This window comes from Erpetoichthys calabaricus, chromosome 5, assembly GCF_900747795.2.
Source record: "Erpetoichthys calabaricus chromosome 5, fErpCal1.3, whole genome shotgun sequence".
NCBI lineage: Eukaryota > Metazoa > Chordata > Cladistia > Polypteriformes > Polypteridae > Erpetoichthys > Erpetoichthys calabaricus.
Window position 1 is genome coordinate 18,809,805 of NC_041398.2, and position 25,593 is coordinate 18,835,397.

Here is a 25,593-nt window from a genome sequence, read left to right on the forward strand (position 1 = left end):
ATATATCTATATCTATATCTATATGAGCAGTGCCTGGTTGTCTCCATGCATACCGCTTAGAATTAAGGCCAAAAAGTTCTATCTTGGTCTCATCAGACCAGAGAATCTTATTTCTCACCATCTCAGAGTCCTTTAGGTGTCTTTTAGCAAACTCCATGCGGGCTGTCATGTGTCTTGCACTGAGGTATGTGTGGAGACAACCAGGCACTGCTCATCACCTGTCCAATACAGTCCCCACAGTGAAGCATGGCGGTGGCAGCATCATGCTGTGGGGGTGTTTTTCAGCTGCAGGGACAGGACAACTGGTTGCAATCGAGGGAAAGATGAATGCGGCCAAGTACAGGGATATCCTGGACAAAAACCTTCTCCAGAGTGCTAAGGACCTCAGACTGGGCCGAAGGTTTACCTTCCAACAAGACAATGACCCTAAGCACACAGCTAAAATAACGAAGGAGTGGCTTCACAACAACTCTGTGACTGTTCTTGAATGGCCCAGCCAGAGCCCTGACTTAAACCCAATTGAGCATCTCTGGAGAGACCTAAAAATGGCTGTCCACCAACGTTTACCATCCAACCTGACAGAACTGGAGAGGATCTGCAAGGAGGAATGGCAGAGGATCCCCAAATCCAGGTGTGAAAAACTTGTTGCATCTTTCCCAAGAAGACTCCTGGCTGTATTAGCTCAAAAGGGGGCTTCTACTAAATACCAAGCAAAGGGTCTGAATACTTAGGACCATGTGATATTTCAGTTTTACTTTTTTAATAAATCTGCAACAATTTCAAAAATTCTTTTTTTTGTCTGTCAATATGGGGTGCTGTGTGTACATTAATGAGGGAAAAAATTAATTTAAATGATTTCAGCAAATGGCTGCAATATGACAAAGAGTGAAAAATTGAAGGGGGTCTGAATACTTTCCGTACCCACTGTATATGAGAGAGAGAGATATATCTATATCTCTAGATAGACAGAGATATATCTGTATCTCTAGATAGATATATCTATATTTCTATATCTCTATATATCTATAGAGAGAGAGAGGCTGTAATTATACAATAAACCTGCAAGGATGACATCAGCACAGCAAACACATACTTTGTACGTCAGCAAAGCGTGAGTATGCATGATTGCCATTCTGGACAAGGTTTGAATGGTATAATCACTGTTATGTAGAAAGTTGCAAGCTGGAAACTTTTGATATTTTTTTCTGCTCGTTCAGACATTTTTGGTTTATTATTTGTTAGGACAGCTGTTATTAGTTGTTATGCATCCAACCAGCTTGTCGCTGTACTAGGACTTACACATGTATTCCCCTCTCACTTCCACCTCCTTAAAACACCAAGACAGTAGAATCTGTAAATGGCATCAGTTACACTTCCTTTAATATTTAACCTCATTACTTACTTGTTCCCACACTCCTAGATGACTGCTGCTCTTCTGCTTCTCTCGTGTTTCCTTCATCGATTTCCTCTTCCAACTCAGATTTCAGTTCTATAGAACTCTCTTGGCTAGCCAGTGGTCTTGAGTTCGTGAACTGAGGCTGTACACTGGAATGAGATTCTTTAGAAACATCTTGTTTCAAATAACTTCCACCCTCGTGATTTTGCAGTTCAAGATTAATGGACGACTCTTCTGAATCCTCAGTTTTAACGTCAACAGTCTCTCGCTCGCACCCCTCCTCTTTAAAATTTGAAATTCTTCCCTCACAATTCTCTGCCTTCACACAGAAATAAAATTTCTCCGGTGTGTCCCAGTCATATTCCTCCTGTTTAATGTGTGCCAGTCTTTCATTCACACCTTCATCCGTGGCTGAGGCCATGCTGTGTGAGAAACTCTTCTCTACCCGCAAGTGTCTGCTCTTCTCATATGGTGTGGAGCGGCTCCTTTTTCCTGTTAAAGAGTGACATAATTTAGAATATTCACAAATAAACTGAGCACATTTCAGGGTTAATGTCTAGAGCAAACACAGAAACTCACCAACTGAGACTTTCTTTATGAATGTATTTGAAGAAAATAACACTCCATACGATCAAGTTAAACTTAACAAAAGAGAACTGAACCCCCACCCAAGAGAAAGAGAGGAGAGCCAACAGCAAGAGCAAATCTTTACTAACAACAAAGGACGGAGAATGTCCATTTCTCCGCAATATAAATGCTTATTCTAAAGTTTTATCAATTAAATCTTGCCATATTTTTTTTTTTTTTAAGTTTGCATGTTCCCCCCGTGTCTGCGTGGGTTTCCTCAAGATGCTCCGGTTTCCTCCCACAGTCCAAAGACATGCAGGTTAGGTGCATTGGCGATTCTAAATTGTCCCTAGTGTGTGCTTAATGTGTGTGTGTGTGCGCCCTGCGGTGGGCTGGCATCCTGCTCGGGGTTTGTTTCCTGCCTTGCGCCCTGTGTTGGCTGGGATTGGCTCCAGCAGACCCCTGTGACCTTGTAGTTAGGATATAGATGAGAGAGAGAGCGCTGGCCCAGATGGAGTGCCTGGTAGGGTGCTCAGAGCGTGTGCCCACCAGCTCACCTTTATCTTCACCAAAATCTGGGATTGGCTCCAGCAGACCCCCATGACCCTGTAGTTAGGATATAGTGGGTTGGATAATGGATGGATGGAAGTTTTGAACAGATCCTTTAAGCAAGAATGTGATGTCTTTCAATCAGAAATAGTAAAGGACATCAGTTACCCACTGACTTATAAAATGCGGTGGGGGTGGATTTCGAGGGAGTGGGTTGTAGGGGGGGATTTTTCCGGTTGAGCAAAATAAGTCTATATGCTACTAGTGAGGTAAACACAATGGCCGTTTGTTTGTTCTTCTCCACTTTAGCTCTTTTAGGGCTAATTTTTTTGTTTTGTTTCTTTTCTCCTACGGCTGAATATTATTCCAAAAACTAACTTTTTTAAAAAAAAAAGAACACAAATCAATTGAAATCAACAAAAAATATTTACTTTTGACAAATGTTACTGTCTTGCATGTTGTATGAGCCTGCATACTCTATGATTTCACATACATTTTACACAGCAAAGTCCTGCAAAGTCTGATCTCGCTCAAAGCAGCCAATTTCAGTCATTGCCACATTGCACTCCTTACAATATGTGTTGCTTTGGTGCCTACTTTTCAATTGTCTGTTGCTGCACTTTCTCACATATATTGTTAGTGTGTACTGTAGAGAGACAAGTCACCCATTTGCCATCATGCCATGCCACTGCCACCAAGTTTTCTGCCCACATGAAAACCGTATTGTCACCTCTTTTCCTCTTCAGCCTGTCTGGCTTCAACTGTGAAGCCATGTGTCTCCTGTTCACCCTCACTGTGCCACAAGCTCCAATTCCTCTGCTCTGTAGCTCTGAACCTTGCCGTAGATGCATCGGCTGCGCGAATGCGCTAAGCTGGCAGCGGACCAGCTGGCGCAGCATCGGCTAGTGTCCGATCAGCTGACGCCAGCTTCTCACTCTCTTGTTCGATCTCCTGATCACTGTCAATAAAATCCGATTCTGAAAAATCAGAGTCCGACTCCGCGATAATGCGGAAAACATTGTCTGCCGAGTGTTTTCTTTTCTGCACTCGCTTCGCTCCCTTGTGACATGTCGATGCCATCTTGCCATTGTTTACATTTCGCAACTCACGCACACACAAGGATTAGTCGCTGAGTCAACGAGTCTAGCATTCCTCCAAGCACAGAGGGAATGCCTGCGATGTGACAGTGAGTTTTGTCGCCATTAACAGCTGATTGTCACCCTCTATCCCTGGATGTCGACTTTTGTCGACATTCGCCCTCAACCCCTCCTGTCGACAAAAGTCAACATCCGCCCTAAAAGAGTTAAGCAAGAATGTGATGTCTTCCAATCAGAAATAGTAAAGGACATCAGTTACCCACTGACTTATAAAATGCGGTGGGGGTAGGTTTCGAGGGAGTGGGTTGTAGTGGGGGATTTTTCCGGTTGAGCAAAATAAGTCTATATGCTACTAGTGAGGTAAACACAATGGCCGTTTGTTTGTCCTTCTCCACTTTAAGCCCCTCTGTGAGCCCACCAAACAGCTGTTCGTGGATTAGGAGGGATTGTGACCCCTAGACTGTCTGATAGGTATGCAAAGATTTTTGTCCAAAATGTTGTCAATTTGCTGCACGCCCAGAACATGTGGCCCAGTGAGACTAGAGCTCGATTACAACACTCTCATGTTGGCCTAGATGCATTTTGAACAATTTGAAATGAGATAAATGCGCTCAATGTAAGATTTTAAGTTGAACGACTGAATGCTTTAAGCATATGCAGCTAAAGTGTATTTTCATGAATGACTGCCTTCCCCTCCTTTCCTGTAATATTAATTGAATGGTCTTTTCTCCACCGTACCCTGCGATCTTTGAAAGGAAAAGACTTTGAGATGTCTTTATATGTTATTGAGATGCTGTCCGAGTCTTCAAGAATGATCAGTATTTCTTATGGAATGGAAATGGGTGGCAGGTGTGGGAAACAAAGTCTTTATGAGGGCCTGGAAATGCTGTGAGCCCTCCATGTTAGCCTGAGAAGTTCTCAGCAGATTTAAAGTGAAAACCGCCTTGAAATGGAGAGAAAATCCAGCTGAAGGAGACCAAGAAAAGAACAGGGAAGGGGAGAAAGTTTAAGGTCAGAGCTTTTTAATACTTTGAACGTTTTCATACTGACAGCACAGGTCTAATCAAGGATGTCTAAATGCAACACTGAAAGATCTAAAGGCTGCATTTGACCTTAAAGAAGAAACACCTGTTGTGGTGTGAATTTGAGCATATAAGTTGATAAATATTTTGTATGTTTAAATTTGTATGGTTAAGTACCCCTATCCCCTTTAAGAACAAAGTCTCTTTGCAATTTTATGATAGGGTTGGGAGAACTGCCTCAAACAAGTTTGGCAAATGATTCTCTGCAGGACTCTCTAAGTCAGCCCCCACATGGAGGCCAACTATCTATCTGGTAATGTAATTTGTATTGAGAAGAATTTATATTGATAGCTTTCATATCCCGAGGGCCTCTTGATATATAATATTTTTGGTTTTGCTATCAGGGGCGTAGACATATAGGTTTCTTGGGGAACTAACCCGGGAGGAAGTGACGTAGGAAGCCTGGTAAGCTAAGATCAACCCCTGCCAACTCGAGTGTCTGTCCCTGGGCCTCGTTAATTGACATTTCAAAGCCACGCTTCACCAGGAACTGTACTCTCTTGAATTGAAAGGGCAGGTCTGTGACGATGAGAGGAATGCGAGGGATTAAAACCCTAATCGCCAATGTCACATCCTGTGGTGATTATCCCCTCTCTGATGTTGTTCTGAAGCTGTCAGACCTGAAAACAAGTACTACTGAAAAGTTTGGGTGGTCTCAGGTTACTCAAAAGGATAATCGGTGCTCCAACTTTCAATGCTAAGCTGTGGGGAGGCAGAAGGATTAATGGAAATTTTAAAATTCTGTACGATAATGAACTAAATCATCATGCTCCAAAACAGTATTTTTTGAAATGTATGTCCGAGACAGCGTGTCAAATAATTTGAGCACCAATTGATTAATTGTATTCCTTCTCCTCTGCTTTGCGCCTATAAATCGCTGCTGCAAGCGAACTATGATACTTAGCGCGATGAGAGAAGTCGCAAAATCAACCAGAATGTTCCAGAAAATTATAGAAAAAAAAATGAATGGTCTTTTCTCCAACGTACCCGGCGATCTTTGAAAGGAACAGACTTTGAGATGTCTTTATATATTATTGAGATGCTGTCCAAGTCTGGATGATCAGTATTTCTTATAAAATGGAAATTTTTTAGTGCACATTAAGTTGCACTAGTGACTGTAGCACCCCTCAGCATCTCGTGTCCGACAAGAACTCGGGTGCATGAATGGTTGGGCGGACAACACAAAGCCTTTTATTCTGCAGGCAGTTCCAGGCAGGTGACACAAGTGTATTGAGAAGAGTGGAGACTACATTGAGAAATGACATGAGCAGTTTTGTGATAGACAGACAGATAGATAATTAACTTTTTCAGGGTGGGTGTCGATTTAGGTTAGCACATAGGGTTCAGGCGCCTGTCGATATTAATCTACATCTGGGGTTTGAGGGTGGTAATCAGCAGTAAACGTTGACAAAACCCCATTTTAAGTTATAGTTTAGCTCTGTTTCCCAGCAGTATGCTACCTGCAGTATGTGTTACATTGGCACTGCTGTTTCAAGCATCTTTTGCTGCATACTGTGACAGCTGTCACCACCAGCTGCTTGGCTGCTGCAGGCTGCACAAAGATGGCCACCACCGGCTCTGCAAAGACAGCTGGTCGAAGACAGCCACTGCCCGCTGCCTTTGCCCAGCTGCCAGAGTATGCAGCAACAGATGCCTGAAACAGCAGCACCAATGTTACAAAAACTGCAAGCAATGTAATATATATACACAGCAGACCCCCGTGAAGTCACGGTTCTTAGAACCCAAGTAATAATTGTTAGTGGAAAGCGCAAATATCCTCCGCAATTTTTTATGCCTTTTTCCGTGGCAATACTGTGCTGTAGAGAGAACAGGAAGCAACCGCTGAGGGAAACGCGCTTTGGGATGGTGAAAGTAACCAATCCAAGAGCATTATTCATTTCTCATTGCTGATGATTGACTGCTGCTTTGTGACGCGTCTCCAGCTGAGTGGGCTCGTGTTTTCCATTTTGTTATTGTTTTGTTATTCTTAAACGCACACGATGTCGTTGAATCGCCCTGCACCTTCTAAGGCTTCCAGAACTGAGCCTAAGCGCCAGAAGAAGTTTGAAACACTCCAGGAGAAGGCTGAACTACTGGATTTGCTCTGGGAACTAAAAAGTTATTCTGCAGTAGCGCGCCACTATGGCATTAATGCAAGCACCGTATGCTACATAAAGAAGAATGAAGCAGCGATCTGGAGTACGAAGGAAACAAAAACGAATGAGAGACGCTATCTTTTCCATCTTTTCACTTCAAACGGACACTCAAAGACATTCATTAAACAATGCCTACACAGAAGACACCAAAAAACTCACCAAACAATTGACTCAAACCAGACACCCCCATCCCCACCTGGTACACACTTCCTTATCAACACGGTGTGTCAGAAGGTGCAGCACGCATCCTGGCCAAATCAGGCATCAGAATAGCACACAAACCTGCAAACAATCTGCGAACTGTCCTTTTCAACGCTAAAAACAAGAAATCGACAGCAGAAACACGAAACGCAGTTTATAGCATGCCATGCAGTTCTTGCTCAGCGGTATACATGAGGCAAACATCAAAAAGAATTGCAACACGTATACAGGAACATCACAATGCCATCAGAAGAAAGGACTCACGATCACAGATCTATACGCATACTAAATCAACAGGACTTACGTTTAACTGGGACAACGTACAAGTAAGATTTAAGGCCAGTACTAAAAGTGCCAGAGAGCTGGCCGAGTCTTGGCTATCAGACAAAAACACCATTAACAGAAATTAGGACATAAACCCAGCATATGCAAACTTAAGTAGAACATATTCTATGTTAATTAGTGTTGTCTTATTATTTGTATGAAAATGTGCTATATCAATAAATGTTGCTGTTGTTATTCACAATAAATAAAACTTTACAACCAATAACCCCCCCCCCCCCCCCCCCCCCCCCCCTAATTTTGCTATATATTGCCTTTGATTCTTGTAAGTCTAAGCATTATCGTCTGATGAAGGCTCCTGGTAGGGGCAGACAGTTCAGGAATAAAAACAACTTTATGATACGTGAATCATTTTTTCTCCCTTTGTGGATCTCCAGCTGTAAATATGCAAACCGTATCACAGACCTTCGCTTCCATATATATACCGTATATATGTCACACACGTGAGATTAGGGGGCAAACAAAGGACCCGATGCGCTGCGTGAACCCGCAAGATGGAGGAGAAAGCCAGTACATAACCCATCTCTCTGTTCTGTAATAGGACAGTGACAGCATTGCCAGTTACTCGCCGGGACGGACGCACCACTTCCGCATTCCTTAGTCACGTCTTGTCCCTTCCAGATGACATCACAACCTTCCCAGGATTCCCTGCTGTTCCAGACATCCTTTTCACCGTCCCCTCCTCCATAAATAAGCCATCTTTCCACCTAAAGACTGTCTTGTTTCTATGTTTTTACAGTTGCCTGTAACAAACGTGCCACACCAATTTCCTGACTCTACAGAATATGTGGACGGTTCCCCAACCTTTTAACTGTGTTATCGTGTGCTTCTTTTACTATACACACACACACAAACACACATTATATATATATATATATATATATATACACACACACACATATATGGTACTGTGCAAAAGTTTTAGGCAGGTGTGAAAAAATGCTGTAAACAAAGAATGCTTTCAAAAATGGAAGTGTTAATCATTTATTTTCATCAATCAAGAAAATGCAGTGAATGAACAAAAGAGAAATCGAAATCAAATCAATATTTGGTGTGACCACCCTTTGCCTTCAACACAGCATCAATTCTTCTAGGTACACTTGCACACAGTTTTTGAAGGAACTCAGCTGGTAGGTTGTTCCAAACATCTTGGAGAACTAAGCACAGATCTTCTGTGGATGTAGGCTTCCTCACATCCTTCTGTCTCTTCATGTAATCCCAGACACGCTCGATGATGTTGAGATCAGGGCTCTGTGGGGGGCATACCATCACTTCCAGGACTTCTTGTTCTTCTTTGCGCTGAAGATAGTTCTTAATGACTTTGGCTGTATGTTTGGGGTTGTTGTCCTGCTGCAGAATAAATTTGGGGCCAATCATACGCCTCCCTGATGGTATTGCATGATGGAGAAGTATCTGCCTGTATTTCTCAGCATTGAGAACACCATTAATCCTGACCAAATCTCCAACTCCATTTGCAGAAATGCAGCCCCAAACGTTCAAGGAAATTCCACCATGCTTCACTGTTGCCTGCAGACACTCATTACTGTACCGCTCTCCAGCCCTTCGACGAACAAACTGCCTTCTGCTACAGCCAAATATTTCAAATTTTGACTCTTCAGTCCAGAGCACCAGCTGCCATTTTTCTGCCCCCCAGTTCCTATGTTTTCGTGCATACTTGAGTCGCTTGGCCTTGTTTCCACGTTGAAGGTATGGCTTTTTGGCTGCAACTCTTCCATGAAGACCACTTCTGGCCAGACTTCTCCGGACAATAGATGGGTGTACCTGGGTCCCACTGGTTTCTGCCAGTTCTGAGCTGATGGCACTGCTGGACATCTTCCGATTACGAAGGGTAATAAGCTTGATGTGTCTTTCATCTGCTGCACTAAGTTTCCTTGGCCGACCACTGTGTCTACGATCCTCAACGTTGCCCGTTTCTTTGTGCTTCTTCAAAACAGCTTGAACAGCACATCTTGAAACCCCAGTCTGCTTTGAAATCTTTGTCTGGGAGAGACCTTGCTGATGCAGTAGAACTACCTTGTGTCTTGTTGCTGTGCTCAATCTTGCCATGACATGAAACTGTCTTCCACAACCTCACCTTGGTAGCAGAGTTTGGCTGTTCCTCACCCAGTTTGAAGCCTCCTCCACAGCTGTTTCTGTTTCAGTTTATGACTGTGTTTCAACCTACGTGTGACATTGATGATCATTAGCACCTGTTTGGTAGAATTGGTTGATCAAACACCTGACTAGAATCCTACAAAATCCCTGACTTTGTGCAAGTGGACCTAGAAGAATTGATGCTGGTTTGAAGGCAAAGGGTAGGAACACCAAATATTGAGTTGATTTAGATTTTTCTTTTGTTCGCTCACTTTGCATTTTGTAAATTGATAACAATAAACAATCATTATTTATATTTCTGAAAGCATTCTTTGTTTACAGCATTTTTTCACACCTGCCTAAAACTTTTGCACAGTACTGTATATACATACATATACACATACACACACATTTACACACACACACATATTTATACACACACAGAAGCTTATATTGCATGCTGTTTACATTTATGGTTACTCCCACACACCACACTGGAATTGTCCATGACGCGTTTCCCACACACTACCGACAGTAACACAAACAATAGACACTGAATACATTTTGCCGTTTATGCGACATTTCTTTTTAAATCTGTAACTACAGTTAGGAGCCCAGTGTGCTGGACAATAAGTGTGAACGCAGGTTAGGCTGAACTGACCGAGTGTGAGTGATGGACTGACTGGCACCCTGACTCATACCTGCTGCTTTGAGGATATGCTCTGGTAACCCCATTACTGTCCCTAGGTCAACAAGGGATTTCTTGCGGGTTCTCCGTTTGTATTGTAAATACTTCTTGGGAGAATCTCAGATTTTTGTGAATCCCGTCAAGCAGTAAACTTGAGCTGAATGCCATTCACAGGATGGGACTAGCAAGTGGCTCCTGTGGCAGCATGGAGCCTCAGACTTAGTGAGTGCAGTTTTCAGCTATGGGTGCATAACAGAGAGCACTGCTGTATGGTATAAATAACCTTAAGTCGTGATCACGGCCTTAAAAAAGAAATTGAAACAAATTCTTTAATTTTCTAAGGAAAAAAACCCTTTCAGATCCGAATAGATTTCAATGGCTTTTTTGTCTTTTCTTTTAACTCCTCTTCATGTCGTAACACTGCAGTTTTTTGATTTGTCTGGACTCTATAGCAGAGATCACGCACTGTGCATGGAGGCCGTGATCAGAAGACTGATGTGGAGGGGCCCGTTGGAGATTCGTAGATCTCTCTTATTTAGGTGCTCTGCTGGACAACCAGCTGGATTTGCACATTTTTAGTATTTCATTTACTTGCCTTGAGTCAGATAGCTCCTCCCACAACCCTAATCCTTGCCATTGGGTAAGCGGGCGTACCATGTGACATGCGACTGTCGTACAATGTAAAACGTCAACCTCCTCAACGGAGCGGAGCGCTGGAGGTCCACAGCTTGACTCTGTTGGGGTTACTGCCGTTTCCTGAATCATCAAATTAACGCTGTTGGCAAACACCGGTTGTGATCATTTTCCATTAAAAAGAGTAGAGAGTTGGCTTTCAGTCAACACCAGTCAGGACCGCATAAAAGAACCAAAAAAAAAAATGAAAACATGAAGAAGCCCCTCATGCTGTGCTTACAAATGTATTTTTGAAATTTAAATTTATCCACTTTCCAGTAAGCTCCATTGCCACTAAACTAAAGCCATTGGGTTACTGGACTAATGGAGGTGCATTAGGTCCAATAATTTTGATACAGCGTGTCTAACAGACATTATCTGATGTTGCTGGATTATTTATTACCGCCTTACAGACCTCAGGACCTCCACACATTGTTACAGGCTCTTAACGGTAGTCAACATTTCATCAGAGTGTTGATGTCACGTTTGTAAATGTCACCGACACAAAGGCGGCGCACTGGCTTACTAGTCAGTGACTGATGGGATTGTGGGAAACCACCAGACACAACTTTGACATAAAAATGAAAAGCCAGCTTAGATGAGCTACAACTGTTGGCTCATTTCATTGGTAGCTGACATTACTGATTTAGTAAATGCCATATTGCTGTCCGCTGTCACTGGAAGAACAAAAAGAAGTTTAGATGAATTCATAAGCGTAGGAGATACATTCACATTGATTAGTTAAAATACCTAAGTATTTAGCTTTACTTCGATCCTGTATTTACTGCATTACGTTTATTAAGCACACTAGTAGTTTTTACTTTATTAGCAGTAGTATTTTATACATTGGTAATAGTAGTATTAATAGTAGTTGTATTTGATATTATAGTTATTATTATTAATAGTAGTAGTAGTTTTCCCCCACAAAGACATTGTCTGCCTGGGGCTATAATTTCATACATACATGTACTCCGATCATCCGCTGACATCCCACCTGTGCTGAGAGGTAAATTTAAATCAGCCCGGTTTAGGGTCCCAAGGAGTCAGTGATGATCAGCAGCACTGGGTGCAAGGCAAGAAGCACAGGAACTTCAGCCGTTGGTTGTTTCTTTTTTTTCAGAATTCACTGTCTTAATCTTCTTTATTTATCTGGTTTGTACAATGCTATATACTGTATATGCTGCCGTTCTTTATTATATTCTGTAAGTGCCTTGAGCATGGGAAAGGCACTACAGTGATCCCTTGCTATATCGCGCTTCGTCTTTTGCGGCTTCACTCCATCGCGGATTTTAAATGTAAGCATATGTGAATATATATCGCGGATTTTTCACTGCTTCGCGGATGTCTGCGGTCTACAGTACGTGTGCTTCCTCAGTTGATTTGCCCATTTGAATTCAAACAAGGGACGCTATTGGCGGATGGCTGAGAAGCTACCCAATCAGAGCACGAGGTTAAGTTCCTGTGTTCTGCTGATTGGCTCAGCGACGGAGTGCTGCATTAACCAGGAAGTCTAATTTCACTCATTCAGAATTAATGCACGTTACTGCTAATGCTTCAGGATTGCAGAAAAGGTAAAAGTTTTGGATATGTTGAAGGAGGGGAACAGCTACACCGCTGCAGGACACAATTACAGCATCAATGAGTCCACGATTCTTTTTATTTAAAAAGGAGGAAAAGCATATAAGATCTACGGCCGCAGTGTCCGTTAATCAGGGCGCAAAACGAGTTGCAAGTGGACGTGGTAAGGCAGTAGTCTGGATGGAATCTGCTTTAGGGATTTGGATTGAAGAGTGCTGGAAGAAGAACAACGGCGCTGCTACACAGTCGCCTGAAGAGGCTCCTTTAGAAGAGCTGTAACGCTATCCTTTGTTGTGCAGTAAAATTAAACTCATCGTTATCGGACAAGTCGTCGTGTCATTGTTGGTGAGTAACCATAATTAATTATTTACGTACAGTACTTATTACATGTACATAGTTTAGTGTCGCTGTACACACATTTTACTGTATACAATTTTTCTTGTATTGTACGTATTTATTGCTGGTGGCCTGTCTGTTGTAATGGCTGTAACGTATTGATATCGGAGATGCTCGATATCTTTAAAATAATATTTAGGTTTTACTGTATGTAAACTGTGTTTACATACATAATTTCAACGAATCTTACCTAATATCTAAGAGAATACAAAGGGTTTATGCTGTATAACTGTGCATAAAATGTTTATAATAGTGTGGGAGAGTTTATAAGGGCTTAAAATATATAAAAATAACCACATGAACATATGGTTTCTACTTCGCGGATTTTCTTATTTCGCGGGTGGCTCTGGAAAGCAACCCCCGCGATGGAGGAGGGATTACTGTATATAAATAAAATGTATTATTATTATTATTATTATTATTAATTCATTGGAGCTAACTTTACTGATTCAGTTAATGCCGTATGGACAAAAAGAAGTTTAGATGAATTCATAAGTTATAGGTGACACATTCACATGTTCAGTTTTTAAATACCTAAATATTCAGCTTCACTTTGACCCTGTATTCACTGTAGAAAGTTTTTAAGCATGTTCAGTAGTATTTTTTTCTGTACTATTATTAGCAGTAACAGTATTCAATATACAGGACCTCACAAAAGTGAGTACACCCCTCACATTTTTGTAAATATTTTATTCTATCGTTTCATGGGACAACACTGAAGATGTGACACTTTGCTCCAATGTAAAGTAGTCCGTGTACAGATTGTGTAAATTTGCTGTCCCCTCAAAATAACTCAACACACAGCCATTAATGTCTAACAACAAAAGTGAGTACACCCCTAAGTGAAAATTGCCCAAATTGTGCTCAATTAGCCATTTTCCCTCCCTGGTGTCATGTGACTCGTTGGTGTTACAAGGTCTCAGGTGTGTTACATTTGCTGTTATCGCTCTCACACTCTCTCATACTGGTCACTGGAAGTTCAACATAGCACCTCATGGCAAAGAACTCTCTGAGGATCTGAAAACAAGAATTGTTGCTCTACGTAAAGATGGCTGAGGCGATAAGAAGATTGGCAACACCCTGAAACTGAGCTGCAGCACGGTGGCCAAGACCATACAGTGGTTTAACAGGACAGGTTCCACGCAGAACAGGCCTTGTCACGGTCAACCAAAGAAGTTGAGTGCCCGTGCTCAGCGTCATATCCAGAGGTTGTCTTTTGAAAACAGACGTATGAGTGCTGCCAGCATTGCTGCAGAGGGGGGTCAGCCTGTCTGTGCTCAGACCATATGCCCGCCGCACACGGCATCACATTGGTCTGCTTGGCTGTCGTCCCAGAAGGAAGCCTCTTCTAAAGATGATGCACAAAACAGACAGGCTTACTGGAACTGATGAGACCAAGATAAACTTCTTTGGTTCAGATGGTGTCAAGCGTGTGTGGCGGCAACCAGGTGAGGAGTACAAAGACAAGTGTGTCTCGCCTACAGTCAAGCATGGTGGTGGGAGTGTCATGGTTTGGGGCTGCATGAGTGCACTAGGGTGCTACAGTTCATTGAAGGCACCATGAATGCCAACATGTCCTGTGACCTAATGAAGCAGAGCACGATCTCCTCCCTATGCCGCAGGGCAGTATTTCAACATGATAACGACAACAAACACACCTCCAAGACCACCACTGCCTTGCTAAAGAAACTGAGGGTAAAAGTGCTGGACTGGCCAAGCATGTCTCCAGACCTAAACCCTATTGAGCATCTGTAGATGTACAACAAACGGAAGATGGAAAAGCGCAAGGTCTCTAACATCCACCAGCTCCGTGATGTCATCATGAAGGAAAGGAAGAGGATTCCAGTGGCGACCTGTGAAGCTCGTGTGAACTCCATGCCCAAGAGAGTTAAGGCAGTGCTGGAAAATAATGGTGGCCACACAAAATATGGACACTTTGGGCACAATTTGGACATTTTTCACTTAGGGGTGCACTCACTTTTGTTGACATTGATGGCTGTGTGTCGAGTTATTTTGAGGGGACAGCAAATTTGCACAAACTGTACATGGACTACTTTACATTGGAGCAACGTGTCATAACTTCAGTATTGTCCCATGAAAAGACAGAATCAAATATTTACAAAAATGTGAGGGGTGTACTCACTTTGGTGAGATACTGTAATAGTAATAGTAGTTGTATTTTCTATTATTATCTTTATTAGGAGTAGTAGTACAGGTAATAGTGGAAGTATTAAAATTGTTTTGTTGTATCACGTCACAAGTGACACTGTTGGTTATATCAAGTGTCACAGAGTAACAGCACATATAAAAATGGTCCATGGTATCTCTCTCTACCATATTAGAGAAGTTTTCCGCCGTGCACGGATTATTCAGCCTTGACCACACCGTTCGCCCAATCGTCACTCCTACATCGCCTCTGTTCTCCATCCCACCACGTGACACTCTCAGTGCTAACTCACCCTTCAATGCAATCAGTCATAATGGCAAAGCAGAACAGCAAATGATCTACTCAAGAACATCAAATTATCCATCGTGATAGAAAAAGAATGGAAAGAGCTGATAACGAACAGAAAAAGAGCTACATATGATAAAAATCAACAACAAAGAGAATCGTCCAATAAACAAAAAAGAGAAAAATATTCTAAACAATATGCGAACAGCAATGCAAAAAAGCAACGTTTATAAAGTGTACTGTAGGGCAGGGGTCGCCAATTCCAGTCCTGGAGGACCGCTGTGGCTGCAGGTTTTCATTCTAACCCTTTTTTTAACGGGTGCCCTGTTTGTGCTGCTAATTAACTCCTTTTACATTTATTTTAATTGAATTGCTTATTTTAAGATTTGTTCTCCTGAATTTCTCCATCGTTGCTCTGAATTGCTTCATTTCTTTCCTTAAATGGCACCCAAACTGAAATGAAATGTGAAGCGAGGGAGCCAACAGAAGACCACCTATAATCAGGGCCTCAAACTCCAACCAGCTGCTTAATATGAGGTGCCCATTCCTGTCGTTAATTAAACCCGTTCTTTAATTTTGTGGCTTGTTGCTGCTCTCGTTGTGCCATAGCAGACATTTCTGAAATTGTTGATTTTCTCTTTTCTAAGAGCACCATTAAAATGTTTAGGAGACCTCAGCAAATCGACATTCCCGAGACCTTCATCTTTCTTTATTTTCAGATATTGTATGATGCACACCAGTTGTTTTGGCTCATTTTGTATCTCATTATTGTTTGGCTGCTATTTACAGAAAAAGAAACAATAAAGGGGTCTGAGTCTTCAACAGCAGGTCAATTAAAAGGAATGTAAAAGGAGTTAATTAGCAGCAAAAACAGGTCACTTATACAGAAAAGGGTTAGAATGAAAACCTGCAATCACGGTGGTCCTCCAGGACCAGAGTTGGCAACCCCTGCTTTAGGGGATAAAGTTATTCATAATATTGTTTTTGATGAGGTGTTAATATAATTTTTTTTTATTTACTTTTTATCATATTTTTACTACTTTTATTATTCACTGGTATTTAAAATAGACAGTTGTAGTGAAATACTCAAGTGGCTGATTTTCTATCTATAATAACTGAGGACCAAACCATCTTCCTCCTGCACCCTGCATACTCTTCTATATACCAACTCTTTAAATACAAATCGCTTTCTCTATCAGAGTGGCACCCTAACGCCCTTCGTGTGGCTCAGCCGTGAGATATTGGGTGCCCAGCGCCTGCCCCCAGGGGTTGGGGAGTGAAGCAAGCAGAGGGCAGAGCCCTTTAGTTGTTATTATTATTACAACTAATAAAGCCTTCACTTATAATTGAAACAAATCAATTGGTGTGCCAATGCCATTAAATACTACTTAAGTCCAATGGGTTGCCCTCCACATTGTAGCAATCCCACTTCCAGACAGCAGATTTTCAAAACTTCAGCTCATCATGCCATACTTGAGGTCATGCATGGCCCAACCACATAATATGAGCAGCTTGGTTTCCATCAGCATCAACTCATAGACGACTTTGCTTTCAGAGAATGGCAACGTGTGCTGTCGTGATATGCAACAGAGAGACTGAAGAAACCCCGGAACTTTCACTTTCAGCTTTTGATTGCTAAAAAAAAAATGTATTTCAAATTACATTTTACAGTTAAGTTTGTGACGTGTGCCTCTTAAAATTTGTATTTATTTATATATGAACTGTTCAAATGTAAGCCGTTATAAGAAATACTAATGTAGCGGATTCAGGGAGGAGTGAGTCCAAGAAGATTCTGCTTAGAGCCCGGTTTGGCTTGGGGGTGGCACTGCTCTACAGAAACCCTGGAGATTAAACTTGGTCAAAAATAAATAAATAAATGAAAATTTAAACCATCAGTATAGCAGCAAACTCTCTCAAGCCGACAGCTCTCATCTCTGTGTTTTAAAGCAGACCAATAACTACGTCTTTACACAGCACACTCTTTCATACTCAAATCACATGCATTGGAAATAAGATAAAAGATTTTTAGAAAATTAGTCCTGGCTCTAAAATGTGATGGGTACATATGAAAAAGGCAAATAACAATGAACAATTAAACAATAAATATGAAATAAACACTCCACGGGGTGTGCAGACCCACTTACATCAGCCGAGTCATCTCACTGGACTGCGGGCCTTTCACCCCACCAGACTCATGAAGTCGACGGACCTTGAATGTCATCTGTCAGCTCATCAATGTGTCACCAGCTGGCACACACGAGAGGAGACTTTATTTCAAGTTGACAATCAAACTCATCACCACGTGGGACTTCATTCATTGAAATGGCAGGGCGAACGTGGCACTCGACAGTATTACGGTAAATCCGCCATTTGTGTTTTATTACAGTTTCCCCTTACTTTATCTTTGATTTTAAACAGTATAGTCTCCAGACAGAGGAGCAGCTTCAGCGACAGACTGCTGTCACCGTCCTGCTCCGCTGACAGACTGAGGAGATCGTTCCTCCCCCACACTATGCGAATCTTCAATTCCACCCGGGGGGGTAAACGTTAACATTATACAAAGTTATTGTCTGTTATACCTGCATTTTTATCACTCTTTAATATTTTTTTTTATCAGTATGCTGCTGCTGGAGTATGTGAATTTCCCCTTGTGATTAATAAAGTATCTACTGTATCTATCTTCAAGCTTCAACGAGTGAGGAGGCCTGATCACACACCACTCAGTGAAACGAGCGTGTAAAGCCAAAATCAGCTCGACGTTTGGGCTTTTCTGGTAAGTGCTTGTCCTTTGTCTTAGATTTCTGGTGCAAATCATTCCAATCGATCTATTAGATTTGACACTTAAAGACGACATGGGATCTTTCTCTGTTATTTATTTTACTTTTCCATTTTGACTGCCGAGTTTATAAAAGGATTGTTGTGAGAATGAACGAGGGCGCGTATCTGAAGAAATGAATGTCTGCCATGAACCGAACACCGCCACGTTTGTACAAAATGTCAGAATCAAACCGAACAAGTGACAGGCGCTACTGCCGCCACTCCATCCGCTTTTACAGACGGATCGCCGCCACTTTGAAACCTACCGTGTCACCCTATAAATTCAAGACGTCGTTCCTATTTTCTTTTAAAATAAAGCACTTATAAATTCAACACAACGAAGGTGTCGTGACCGTTTTATGTCACAGCCACGCACCCCTCCACTTTCTTAGATCCCAACCCCCGTGTTCCTCCAACCTTCTATCCGAATTGTAAACGCTACTTGGGAGAAACGTCTTGTGATACTTGGACTCATTTATTTTATTAACTCGGACTGCTGGTCGCGCACTGACGGGAAAGGACGAGCGAGCGGCAAACACGGCAGTCTGGAGACTCAGCGTGAGCATAAGAGGGTGCAGGGGTGGTTGGAGGTTCACCCCTAAAACTGACGGATTTGCTCAGACTGTCACGAGTCTCTTTTCCTTTTTTCTTTCTCATTCTGCTTCTCTCCGTCTTGCTTTGCATCCCCCTCTCTTATTACTCATCGCCCGCACGCTGCCCTTGCTTTCCTAAACACCCGCTCCTCTCCCACGCTGCATTCTCACGCTCGCTCGATGCTCCCGTTGCTTACCGACGCTCTTTCTTCTACTCTTCTTTCTTGTTCCTTTTCCACTTCTTCTTCTGTTGCCTTTTGTCTCTGAGGCGCACAAACGCGTGTCGTGCGGCAGTCCGAGCAGCCCGCCAGCGGAATCGAACAACGAGTAACAAAGCACGTCATCAAAGAGGAGTCGATGGGCTGGAAAAGGAATAGCGCAGCTGTAAACTGCCATCTACTGGACAGAAGGCGAATTAGTATTTTTGTTTTTTATTCTTAAAACAAATTTCTTTCGAATAAAACCATACAACTCAATAAGTCCCCTGGCAAGGATGACACGCAAATTCATGAATTGTTCCATATTTTCGCCATATCACATGCACTTCAGAACAGGTCACCCACCTGAAGCTAAGCATGTTCAGGCCCGGCCAGTAAATTGTTGGGAGACCAACCAGGAAAAAGCATGGGTTGCTGTTGGAAGAGGTGTTGGTGAGGCCACCAGGGAGTGCCAACCCTGTGTTCTGAATGTGGATCTCAGTGTCCCGGTACTAGGTTCAAAATGAAATTCAAGTTAATGTTTCAGTTTTCCAGAGTTTCTTAATTCAGGTCATTTGGACTGGTGTTTGTTGTGGAAAACGTGGTCATTCAAGCAAATGCTTTCTTTAGTGCCAGAGACGTTATTACTGTCAGGTGTCCACAGACCAATGAAGTTCTATTGGCCACAGAGGGGGTGATAGGGGGGAAATGGACATTTGATTTGTTTGAAAGGGGTTTCTGTCTGTCTGTCTTTTCTCTTGTCACAAAATAAGACATAATGCTCAACAGGATGGTGGGCCATCATAGGGCTCAGTCATGGGGAAAACTGGAATCACCAATCCACAAAACATGCACATCCGTGCTATTATGCTGCCCCTCTGTAAGGTACAATTTGTTATGAATAAAATACAGAAGCAATACAAAGGTTGAGGTCTCAAGAGGGAAAAATCAATTTTCTGAAGATCCTGTCATTAACTGGAAGTGTCATTTTTGTGTTACTCTTTATATCTTATTTGATTTCCCACATGTATCTTTTTTACCAAATGAGAACCACAATATCTCCCCCTTGTCACAGTGCGACCATCACCAGCACCAGTCATTTGCTTGGGCATTTCCTAACTTCAAGATTTGCAATAAATGGGTTTCTTCCTCTGGGACCCCAGCCTTTACACTGCTTCTGTATTTTGCTCACAATACACTGCACAGTATACAGAGCAGCATGGTGGCACAGTAGTTAGCTTTACTGTCAATGATGTGCATGTCTGGTGGATTGTTGATTCCAGTTTGCCCTATGATGGACAAGCACCATGTTCAGAGTAAGTTCTTGCTTTGTGCCAAGAGTGAGGGAGATAGAGACCCCCATTAAAACAAATCAAATGTCCCTTGCCCTCCTGTTTCCAGTCCATAGCCAGTAAATATTCACTGTACTGTGGTGTGGCCTGCAGGGGGAGCTCCTGCCGCCCAAACCCGACACAGACAGACTCAAGACACAAGTTTAGCACACACCTTTTATATACCTCGTTATACATCTGCTTTGGAATAAGTCCAACTTAGTATATGTCCTGTTTGGACGCGAAAAATTTTGCTTGGTATACGACCTTTGTTTGGAATACGACTCTGCTAGAACACCACGTGCTACCCTTGTTTACCTCTCTTGAGACAAAGCCACGACTGCCCACGAGCGTCAGCATGCCAGTTGCTAGCATTCGGTGAACAACTTGTGCTATAACTCTCTGTGAATTTTCACGCGATTCTGTTTTTTTCACGTAAATTTGAATTGATTGTTGAAAAGTATGAAGGTGGCATGCGTATCTGGGACTTGGCTGCTGCATACCATATGCCGAGGGCGATGGTAGATACGATTGTGAAGTACAAAGGTGTTATTAAAAGGTAAAGTGAGGTTAAATTTTCATTTATGTCATCTAATTGCTTTTGTATTTATCTATTTTAGTATTAAGTAGTGTTTTAAATTATTTTATACAACCCCATCAATGTCTAATATGCCAATAACAATAGGATTTTTTTTCATGGGAACGGATTACTCATTTCCCTTTATTTCTTATGGGAACAATTCGTTTGGTATACGTCCTGTTTGGTATAAGTCCAAGGATCTGGAACGGATTAAGGACATATACCGAGGTACCACTTGTATTTTTTTTCCTTTTCCCATGTGGGAAACATCTTCCCCATTTCCTACGTGTACAGGACAGTCCACACCACCACAAAAAAAACGACTCGACTCGACTCGACTCGACTCGACTCGACTCGACTCGACTCGACTCGACTGCTTAGTCCACGTCCTCCCGACCCTGGCTGTCAGAATAGTGATGGCTGGCTCCTTTTATAGGACACCCAGAAGTTCTCCAGGTGCTTGAGAACCTTCTTCAGGCAACACTTCCGGGTGTGGCGGAAGTGTTGCAACCAAGGTCACCGCAATCCTCCAGGCGCCCCCTGGCGGTGACCACAGGCCCCAGCAGGGTTGAGCTTAAATGCTCCAAACTCAGAGCACTGATGCGCCCCAGCATTCCCGGGGAGGTAATGCCCTGGATAAGCTCTCTTCCCCAGTCCTTCAAATACAGAGGCGTCCGTGCTGGACAAGAGCCCAGGGCATAAGCCACAGTGGACATCAGTCAGTAAACATCTCTGAGAATGAAGTAATCTGCTCGAGTGATAACACTTTTCCCACAAGAAATGCCGGTCTACTTCATCAGAAGAAAGAAACTCAGGAGTAGTCCTACCCTAAAAAACTGACCGCCCATTCAGCCATCATCAAACTAACTTAATTCAGTTTAGGGCTGTGGGGGTTGCCAAAGCTGGAATTTCATTATCGTCGTCTTTATCATCACCATTGCCATCCTTCTCAATCCCGCGTATTGTATTCAATTTTAGAATCACAGGAGACGGGAGCTCATAAAGAATCCTCTCTCTGTACAGTAGATGGCAGTGTTCACCGGACTGGTATCACTCACTTTTTTATTCTCTTCGTCCAGTCGCTCGCTGATGACTCGTTTTGTTTTTCTTTGTTTGATGTCGCTTGCTGAGGGCTCGGACTGCCATACGAGACACGTGGGTGGAGAAAAGCGAGTAGAAGAGGAGAAGAAAAAGAGAAATCAAGCGTGCCGAAGAGAAGGAGGGAGTGTCGGTAAGCAAGGGGAGGATTGAGCGTGAAGGGGGATGCCGGGTGGGAGACGAGAAGAAAGTGGAGCAGCAGCTGAGCAGGATTGTCGAGGAAACGGAAAAATACAAGCAGCGTGTGGACGATGAACTGGGAGAGAGAGGAAGAGAGATGCAAAGGAAGAAAGGGAGGAGGAAAGTGAGAGATATTAAGAAAGTCGCGTCTGCCTGTGCAAAGCTCGCATTGGTGCTGAGATTCCCCCGGCACATTTCCACTTCCACTTCCACTCTCCCGTTTACGTTCACGCCGGCCGAGTTTCCAACATTGCTGCGTCAGCCGCGCGCTCGTTCTGTCCAATCCGTGCTTGTCATTCAGCTCGAGTTTAGGGCGCACGCGTGATAAAAAATGAAGTCTTCAGAGTGTGGTAATGCATTTCCGAGTGCTTAAAATTGTAGCGCTTTCATTTAAACGACACAACGAAGACATCTTGAACTCGTGATCTGAAAGTGTGGGCGCCTAAAACGGCTCACCTCGTCTGTTAAGGCGGACGGAGTGGCGGTAGGGACGGCTTTTGTAGCGCCTGTCTCATCTTTTTCTTCTTTCGTCTGCCTGGTTTTGTGCATCCCCTGTGGCTGGGTTTGTAACGCCTGTCTGTCACTTGAGTAGCCTTATTCCATTTTTTTTCTATAAAAAGCTGTGTTACACTCATTATAGGCATTCGTTTCTTCACATCTGGTTTTACGCCTAAGAAGTCAACCATCGACACTGATCCTGGCACTGAGGTTTCTCATTGAACACAGACGCGAATATCAACAGAGTTTCTTTGCAGCCTTTGTTGATTTCCGTAAAGCTTTTGACTCAGTTGACTGAGTTGCCCTGTGGGACATCCTGAGGGTTCCCGAGATCCCCTCGAGGTTGCTGGATATCATGGCCACTGGTACTGTGAGTGCTGAGTAGAGTGGAGGCAGAGCCTCTGTGTTTTTCCCAGTTGATTCTGGGGTTCGTCAGCGGTGTGTTTTTGCTGCTACTCTGTTCAATGCTTGCATGGACTGGGTGTTAGGTAAAGTCATGGGGTACAGTGGCAGGGGGGCATCTGTTGGCAAAGAAAGACTCACTGGTCTTGACTTTGCTGACGATGCTGTGATCTTCATGGAATCAATGGAGGCTCTGAAACGGGTTCTTGAGAGACTGAGTGAAGAGTCTGAGCATCTGGGCTTGCAAGTTTCCTGATAAAAACCAAGAGCCAGGCCTTTAATGACCTCTTGGGCACATCCATCAGCAGTGTGTCTGTCTGTGCAGAGTGTGTCAGCCTCATCGAGAGGTTTACTTACCTCAGCAGTGACATTCATGTCTCTGGTAACTCTTCCTATGAAGTCAGTAGATGGATTGGGAGAGCATGGGGGGTCATGAGGTCGCTGGCAAGGGTTGTGTGGCGCTCCCGATATCTGTGTAAAAGGATGAAGGTCTTTAGAGTACTGGTGCTTTGTGTCTTGCTATATGGTTGTGAGACATGGATGCTATCCAGTGACCCGAGACAAAGACTGGACTCCTTCCGTACTGTGTCTCTTCAGGGAACCCTTGGATATTGTTGGTTTGACTTTGTGTTGCTCACGGAGTCCCAAATGAGGCACATGACCTGCATTCTGAGGGGGCATCAGTTACGGCAGTAGGGCCATATGGCGCCATTTCCCAAGTGTGATCCGGCTCACAGGACCTTCATTATTGATGACCTGAGTGGCTGGACCAGGCCAAGGGGATGCCCACGTAACACCTGGCTGTGACACATAGAGGGTCATTTCTGGAGGGTGGGACAGGACGTATGTCTGCCTGAAGGGTGTGGGGGGTTGCCAAGAGAATGCTGAACTGTTTTGTTGTGTGGTGGGTGCTGCAATGCACTGTACCAGTGCATGCTTCCCAACTTGACCTGACCACCCCACTCCCTGTCATTTGCTTTGTCTCAATCAGGGGGAAGTATCTTCCTATCAAGTAGGTTTTTACTCCAACTCTTCCGGGAGCTTCTTAGGCTAACATGGAAGATTCACAGCATTTCCTTTCTCACATCAAACTTAGCAGGTACACTTCTGTGTTTTCTGGAAGTTAACCCTGAAATGTGGTAAAATTATATTTGTTGACTCCATGAAGTAATTCCATCATTTTTATTTTGACAGATAAAAAGGAGCCTCCTTCCCAGATCACATGGCTTTGCAGTGAGGTGTCTAATGGCCTTCCAGAGAGGACTGTCCGTGTGAGCACAGAATCTTAACAAGAGCAGGCATTTGAGGGGAGAGAAGCGATTCACACAGTATGGCTTCAAGCATTGATAATAGTATAGATGAAAGACTGGCTGACATTAAACAAGAGGACTGTAAGGGGGAAACACCAGAGGATTTGGGTGTGAAGGTGGAGGATTCTAAAGGAGGACTTTCAGTTTTTAAAGAGAAAGAGTGCCAGGGGGAGACTGTTGAAGTGAAAGTAGATGATTTGGAAGAACTCTCAGTTAGTCTTGAAGTGCAAAACTTTGAAAACAAGAATATTTTCAAACAAGAGATTGTTGAAGAGTCACCTTCCAGTTTACCGCATTGGTTCACTAACACGGGACAACTGGCTTCCCAGCAGAATTCCGTAGAAGTGAAATCTGAGTTTGAAGAGAAAATTAGAGACGGAAATGGGAGAGAAGAAGAGCAGCAGCCATCTACAAGTACTGAAATAAGTAAGTTTAAGTTGATTAAATGTGAAATGGTGACTTGATAACATTTACAGATTCTTTCAGTGTCAGACAAACTGCTCAGGTGCACAGTGATCTATAATAGCTGGCATACCACATGTAATAAACTGTACAGGTTTGTGCAAAGTCGAGAAATCTGGAAAGGTCCAGCATGACTTCCTCATCTAAAACTATCATTTTAATAGTAAAATGTGACCAATGTTACCTTTATTAAAATAAAATGTCAGATTTTTCTTAAAAATATGGATTCTATCAATTGTGATCCAGTTAGGAGTCAAATGTGCTAAACAAAAATCTCAAAATGATTCTGTCTGTGCAGCTAAATCTACTGGAATGATGTTGGTCAAAGGTCTTTTACCTTTATCTAATGCTGTACCAAGTTTTATTTGGATTGGGTCATTCACGTTTTGATTGGTTTGACCACAATGTCATATCCTGGCACACAGGCAGATGTTTACTCTGAGAGTCCATTCCTTAATCTTGTGAGTCTGTCCTGATTTTGCTCAGCTCACAGTCTTTTCCTAACACTGATTATTATATACTGCTCAAAAAATGAAAGGCCCACTTTTGAATGAGGGTATGACATCAAGTCAATGAAACTTGTAGGCTATTGATCTGGTCAGTTAAGTAGCAGAGGGGGTTGTTAATCAGTTTAATGAAATGAACAAGCGGTGCACAAGAGGGGCAACAATGAGACGACCCCCAATACAGGAATTGTTTAACAGGTGGAGGGAGGCCACTGACACTTTCCCTCCTCATCTGTCGTTTTGCATTTGGTTCCAGTCAGTGTCACTACTGGTAGCATGAGGCCATATCTGGACCCTACAGAGTTTGGTGGCACAGGTAGTCCAACTTCTCCAGGATGGCAGGCACATC

At 43.0% G+C, this 25,593-nt stretch overlaps 2 protein-coding genes across 2 annotated transcripts in view; one reads left to right on the plus strand and one right to left on the minus strand.

The window, feature by feature from the left end:
• The window catches only part of LOC127527739 (zinc finger protein 154-like), a 30,729-nt gene extending 11,577 nt beyond the window's left edge, over positions 1–19,152 (minus strand). Inside the window, exons 1-2 of the mRNA XM_051927457.1 lie at positions 18,878–19,152; positions 1,403–1,888 (exon numbers count right to left, since the gene is read on the minus strand). Of these exons, the coding sequence (XP_051783417.1) occupies positions 1,403–1,888; positions 18,878–19,076 (685 nt within the window). The 5' untranslated portion in view covers positions 19,077–19,152. The remainder of the gene's footprint in view (positions 1–1,402; positions 1,889–18,877) is intronic.
• A 4,794-nt stretch (positions 19,153–23,946) lies between these two features.
• The window catches only part of LOC114641654 (zinc finger protein 850-like), a 44,238-nt gene continuing 42,591 nt past the window's right edge, over positions 23,947–25,593 (plus strand). Inside the window, exons 1-2 of the mRNA XM_051927760.1 lie at positions 23,947–24,065; positions 24,161–24,702. Coding sequence (XP_051783720.1) covers positions 24,297–24,702 — 406 coding nt within the window. The 5' untranslated portion in view covers positions 23,947–24,065; positions 24,161–24,296. The remainder of the gene's footprint in view (positions 24,066–24,160; positions 24,703–25,593) is intronic.